The following is a 7019-nucleotide window of genomic DNA, read 5'->3' on the forward strand; positions in this document are numbered from 1 at the left end:
TCAAACATCATTAACAGACACACTCCACAAACAATTGCCTGAAAGAACACTGAAATCAGGAGTACTGGAAATGGGGACTATACGACAGTCTACTTTCAATTCAGGCCCACTTCCCCTCCCCACCTCCAGGTGAGCCTGGTGGGTTCACTCTGACCTGTTCCCACACAAGCCTGACTAGGGACTGGTTTACCACTTTTTCCCCAAACTGAAAAGTTGTCTCTTCTACTTTGTCAGATTCTGCCTCTCTCGAAGGTGGGGCCCATGAATTCCTATTTTTAAAAAGCTCCTCAGGGGATTATAATGTATAATAGCCAAGTCTATGCCACTCCTAAGTTTTTACCTTATAGTGCCTTTTGTGGTAATTATTTTTGGCATTTAGGTACAATTTTTAACTTCCCTACTTACACTGAAAAATAGAAGGTAAGAACGTTTAATACTTTCTTTCGTTCAGCTCTCAGTACTTAGGGGAGAGTATAGTATAGAGTAAGCATCAGTAAAGCTGATTGACTGAATTTACTATATTAAGTAGAATGAATAAACAAACAAATGAATGACATGGTTCGAGGGATGTCAAAGGGCCAGTTTTTTCATCAGCCTGCCACAGTACCCTGAAATCCCTGTCACTCACATTTTGGGCACTGCTTCCAGACAATGCCTGTTAAAGTAAAAATAAGTTTCCTTCAAATAAACTTGAAGATTACAGTAATAAAGTATGAGGGGCTTGCGGGACAAAAGCAAGAGATAAAAGACCCAAAGAGCTGGTGCAAGAGAGGGCAGGACTGAAGATGCTGTGGAGATGCACAGGGAAGGGCAGAGGTGCTTCCCAGGAAAGGATTGAGATATCAGGGAAATGGCTCAGGCAGGGCTGGTGGAAGATGTTGAAAATAAACCCTGCTTCTTCCCAATTTTGTGTAGGGTTGGCCATAAATTCAGGGAGGAAGGGGGAGAGGAGGAATGGAAGACCTGGAACCAACTTTCAAAAGTAATTATGCTTAGGAAATTGAAAATACAGTTCAAATTTCAATATCACCGTGTCAAAGGGTCTAACTCAGTGTGTGTACTAGAATTTTGTTGCATTACTTAAGTGAATCCTCAGGGTTTGGAAATATTTGTTAATTTTGGAATTGTTACGATATTGTATTAAAATTTTATAATACCATTACCTTGCTACTTTTAAAAGAAAAGACATGGACAAAAATAGAGTGACCACAATTCCTATTAGGGAAAGCAAGATGCATTTTTAGAAGAAATAAACGGATGAACCCTTGGAGGGAGGTGAGACTCTGAGTACAGGCTCAATAAGAAGAGATGGTTGTTAAATTAGGAATAATAAGAAGAGAGGGATTTGTTGTTGCTCCAGAGAGAAAGTGGAGAGAACAGAAAGAAAAGAAGGGAAAGAAAAAAAGCCCACAAAGCTAGGTCCTACATGGGGAATGGGCCAGTGAAGGGAAACTTCAGGTGGCAAAAACAAACACGGGAACAGGAGCTGGGGGATGGGGAGACACAGTTCACATCTGAACAACAGATACAACAAACAATTTCAACATTCCGGTGGATGAGCCACAGAATCACCTGTGTTTTGTCAATCTGGTAAAGAGTTAAATTTCTATAATGAGTAACCCATGATAATAAATGCTCTCTTCTATCCCTTGAGCTCACGATTTAGAAAGAATTCCTGAAAACCCTATCAAGTTAAATTACAGAAGAGGAAGCAACTGAGCTCTTTATTCATTCACTGACTCACTTGTTATTCAACAAATATGCTTTCTCCCCTGGGAGAAACCCGATGAGCACCATGAAGAGGATCCTGGGGTTCTCCTGACATCTCAATCCCTTGACACTTCTTGGTTTCTGCTTGTAGTAGCTACTCTTTTGAACAGAATCATCCAACTTAAATTTCCTAAAACAATCTCTAGAACAAAGTACAATATGCGGAGAGCCAGGGATTTGTAGGAAAGTAGCACAAACGAAAGTTTGCGCCTAATAGCTCTTTTCTCATGTTTCTAGCACAACCTGCCATTTGTTAATTACTACTCTTATTTTTCATCTGCAACAGTCTAAAATAAATTGCAAAATAACTGAAAAACATGGCTGTTTTAGGGAACTGTTACTTAAATGCTATTTAACAGAAAAGTGGTGTAGTATGGGAAAAAGTATCTGACTCAGAATCAAAAAGAAGGCTCTGGTCCTGGACTAGCTTTGTGACCTTGACAGAGTCATTTACTGTCTTTAGGACTTACTTTTATTATCTGTAAAAATGAGGGGCTGGATCAGATGATTCTTGAGGTGTCCTTCTGCTGTACGATTGTTTTGTTCTAATTTTTGTAGTAAAAAATTATTATGTTAAATATTTCCTAACTCAGTTTTAAAAAATTTAGTATCCATTCTGAACATTTAAAAATAGACACCTGAAAATAATTCACAGATATGATGCAAAAAAGTTCTGAGATCTTTTCAGAAGATTAAAAAAAAAAAAATTGGCACACCATGCTATTATGAAATCCCCATTTAGTACTTTTATATTTAAACAGTTTAATTGGAACGGAATCTTAAGTTCTCCAGATTTTTCTTTTGTAGGTGTCTTCTAGTATGTAAATCTCACAGGCTGCTTTTAACTTCAGCACCTCAGTTTCCACTCAATTTATGCCCTCACTCACATTGCTTCCATGTTATAACATCTCCTGTTTCCCTTCTTCATCCAACAAATCCTGCCAGCCATTCCTTTCTCAGTAAACTGTCATCCAATTCCCCTATCAATCACTAGGTCCTGAGATTTTGGAAACAAATTATGAGTTTTCTATGTTGACATCTTTTTTTTTTTTTAAACTGAAGATTTCACCCAGTATACTGTAGGAAAGGGAAATCAACTAGGTCACTCTCCTGCTTAAAAACCTACAAGAATTCACCTTTATTGACCAAAGAATACCTAAACTCTTTGTCCCGGCATTCAAAGCCTTTCAGAATTTGATGAACTTGAGTTCTTTGAGGACAAGGGACCATGTACCAGAATCCTACACATCCTCCCCAGAGCCTGATGCTGTCACAAAACTGCACAGCTCCAGGGGGTACCATGCCCTTCTATGTAACAATACTTCCATGTACCATTCACTCAATTTTTCATCTTGAATGAATGACAGAGTTGCCAGTAGAGAAGTAATTATACATAAAAACATGAATTCTCCCCAGCTCCTCAAATAAACAAATGGTTCCTTCTACATCTATGATTTTGATTCAGGAATGTAAAGTCGAACTTAGACATGAGAAGAAAATGTATTTAATTTTAAGATGATGGAACAAAGAAAGCTTCATTTGAAGACAAATTGTGTGTAATGTACAAACATAAGAAGGAGCTGATATAGAGGTGTCAAAAACTTCTAAATAAGGTGAGGAACAAAAGATGGCAGAGTGGGAGGAATTACTCTCGGCAGGTTGGCCCTCCCAGATGGATGTTCCCTGTGTCCTTAATTAACATTCTATGTGCAGACAGTGTTTTCTAACAATAAGAATTATTGGTATATAAACCAAACTCCCTCTTTTGAATTATAAGATGGTCCAAGGTTCAGTGCTACTACACCAGACGGCAAGGGAAAGGCCTAATACTTGCTTCCTTTAAAGAAAGAAAAATCATGTACATTAGTATATTTTAACCAAATAATTTTGTAGGCTTATAATTTTCAGTTAACTTTTTCTTAGTTTGAAATGTAACACAATCATGATTACTATACTTTATAAGTGGATAAGATGATTCCAGTGAATAGCACTTTCAGAGTTTATTTCTGGATTCTTCAGGAGGAAGATGTCTTAGACATATTTTAAATCTTCTCATGGTACAAATAAATAGTACCTGTTTTCTTCCCTAAGATCATCTTCCAATGCTTGAGTCTCCCGCTTCAACGTCTGGGATCGTGTGTAGTCTCTCCAGGCTCTCAGAACCTTCAGCTGAAACTTCCAGTCGGACAGGGTCCCAGCTTTCCCCAGTTTAATCCTCTGATCAAGAATCAGCTTGTGCCAGGCAGGTCTGGGATCGTGTGTAGTCTCTCCAGGCTCTCAGAACCTTCAGCTGAAACTTCCAGTTGGACAGGGTCCCAGCTTTCCCCAGTTTAATCCTCTGATCAAGAATCAGCTTGTGCCAGGCAGAGAAATACCGTTTTTGACACTGCAGTGGAAACATTTGGAAAATAACCACTGATCAGCATTAGTGTTTCTCATACCTAATACTGAGAGCCTGCTCCTCAGATTTCCCCCTCACCCTTTTTCTAACAAATCTAGGAATTTCTAACATGATGGAAGGAAACAGACAAAGCATAATTCCTTTATGTTAATAGTGATGAGAAATATTCAACTTATGCATCTGAGGCATTCTCAGCCTCATAGCTTAAACTAAAATACTAAATTCTCATTGGAAGGTACCAGTCCTATGGGGAGCTGGAAAAACAAGTCACATTTAAAACATGAACTAAGGGGCTTGTTTGAGAGCCTCGAAAGACCTCCTTCCAACATGCCTCCCCTGCCAGTCTGTCTTGGAGCTTAAAATACCAACCATTTAATTCATTCCTGTTACTGACACCACTGATATCCCACACAAGTGAACATGGGAGATCCCATGAGGATGGAATAAGGTTTCTGGTCCCTGAGAACAAGACAGCTAAAAACAACAATTTCAGCAGGGTTACCATTGACCATGTTAGGGTGTTAGTGAGCAGGCCGAGAGAGAGTTGATGTTCAGGCTGCCTGCAATCTTCCATTATAGACATCTGACAGCAAATTAGATAAGGTCTCCTGACCCAAAGGATGTCTCCAGAATAGTACTTTACTCATGACCTTGGTCTAAGAAAATTGCTGAGATGTAGTCCTTTCCTACATTTTCTATCTTCACAGCAAACTTTACGTTCCTTCTAGATCAAATTCTTTCAGCTCTCAGCCTTAACACCAACCACACTGTTTCACACTTTCCTATCTCTGTTCATACTAATTTCTCTGTCCTTCTCTTCTGCCCTCTCTCTGACTACTTTAGGAGTCACCTATCTCAGGAAGTGCTCCTCTTACCAGCCCTTCTCTGCAAATGTTAAGTGCCCATCTGCTGTGTTCCCAGAGCAATCTATGTTCTCTTCAGTCAAAACATTTATCACACTATATCATAATTAATGGTTTACTGATTTCCACTAGACTCTGAGCCTCCTGAGAGAAGGGACTAGGTCCCATAAATGGGTATGACAAATCTGTGAGTGGCACTGAGTACGGGGAGTGCTAAAATAGAAAGCAACCTCATAGGAAGTGACTTCATGGGAAGTAACGAGGGATGCCTGACGACCAGTTTCAAGGACTTGGCAGCCTTGCCAGGGTCAGCCCTGTTTGCTGGTTCTTTTTCTGTAAAAATACTTAATTTTCGCTATTTCAACATTTACTAAGCACCCCCCACTGTGCTTGAATTTGGGAACTCTGAAAAAAATTGTCCAAGACATAGTCTCTAGTTCTGAGATATTCTAGGGAGAGAGGATATATAAATATAAAGACCAATAACATAAAGAAGCATACGCTAGAATTCTCAGAAATAGCCCATTTGGCAAGAAATGTTTTCTACACAGGATATCAATTATGTTCCTGTTTACACAAACTACACGATATTCTTTATTATAATTTCTTATTAGGAAAAAACACTGCAAACTTAAAAAAGCCCTGTTTCCTTTCCACTATGTCTGATGAGGGCACATTTCCCAGACCTTCGCCTTGGATCCCTTGGAAGGAAGAAAAAAAGGAAGGAAGGAAGGGAGGGAGTAAAGATTTGCTGAACATAGGATATGCCTTCGGTCATACAAGGAGAAGACATATGGCTGCCAGGTTGAGGGTTTATGCTTTTTGCATTATTATTTGTTTATCCCACAAAATACAGCATGAAATAAATGGTATTAAAATAAAATATCCCGTGTCTATTTACCAGATTTATTTCAGAGATTCCTTTTGAACGAACTGGTGAAGTAGTCTATGCATAGCTATCTCTAATTTTAACTCCTGGAATATTTTTAGTGATGAAATAGCACAACCATAATCCACCTTGACAATAAGAACACTATTAATAGTGTTCTTGGATTTCTGCATTCCTTTTCTCTGCAAAGTTCAAAGCACCTTACACGCACTATTTTATTAATTCTTAGGCCACGATTACAAAATAGAAATTGTAGATATTGTTATTGTTATTTTTACCTCACCAAGCTAAAACTTCAAGTAGAGAAAGGTTTAATGACTAACTTCACAAAGTGAAGAGTTAATGGTACTCCTAAGGGTAAAATGGAAACATTCCAACATCCTGATGACTCTCATAGGCAAAAAACATCTCTCCTAAAAAGAAGGAGCAAATTCTTTGTTTCTTTTCAGATGAAAAAAATCAGTTGGCTAGAGTGTAGTGTTGTAACACCAAGGTTAAGGGTTCAGATCCCTGTACTGGCCAGCCACCAAAATAAATAAATAAGTAAATAAATAAATAAAATAAAATATAATGAAAGAAAACTCTATACATAACTTACATGGTAGAAAAGCACTGGTTAGGAACATATCTAAATTAAGAAGGGGAAATGAGTTTATAAACACGATAGTCAATATACTTCTTTAAAAATACCTAAGTTGAGACTTCAAGAGCAAAATGATTTCAAAGGTCTATAAGTCACAGAAGTTAACAGCAGTAAAGTGACACACATACAGCAACTGCTTTCTTGAATTTGACTTGCTAGTGGTTTTTTTTCCTGCACACTCAAAAAAGCAATTTCATTAAAATTTAAATTAAAAAATTAAGTATGAATCAAGAATAGCTGCTTAGTTATTCTTGATTCATCACGAACATTTCATTATTCTGATAAACAGTCCCATAAATGTGCTTGGAAGAAAATATTTGGGAAAGGAATATACTCTCAGTCCCAACCTCTCTGGAAGAAGATGCTAGCCGTCTATTTTTATTTGGAAGGGATGAGAAGTGGCATTCTTCCATAGACATAATCTATTTATTCTTTCTAATCCTCCCCCCCCCC

The 7019-nt window shown here is 38.1% G+C and overlaps 1 protein-coding gene across 1 annotated transcript in view; it reads right to left on the minus strand.

Annotated features, from left to right (window-relative positions):
• Positions 1 to 7019, minus strand: part of KIAA1407 (KIAA1407 ortholog) — an 86143-nt gene that overhangs the window by 44665 nt on the left and 34459 nt on the right. Inside the window, exons 8-9 of the mRNA XM_008580141.1 lie at positions 4055 to 4156; positions 3845 to 3933 (exon numbers count right to left, since the gene is read on the minus strand). Of these exons, the coding sequence (XP_008578363.1) occupies positions 3845 to 3933; positions 4055 to 4156 (191 nt within the window). The remainder of the gene's footprint in view (positions 1 to 3844; positions 3934 to 4054; positions 4157 to 7019) is intronic.

The sequence above is a fragment of the Galeopterus variegatus genome, unplaced genomic scaffold (assembly GCF_000696425.1).
Source record: "Galeopterus variegatus unplaced genomic scaffold, G_variegatus-3.0.2 Scaffold84, whole genome shotgun sequence".
Classification (NCBI taxonomy): Eukaryota; Metazoa; Chordata; class Mammalia; order Dermoptera; family Cynocephalidae; genus Galeopterus; species Galeopterus variegatus.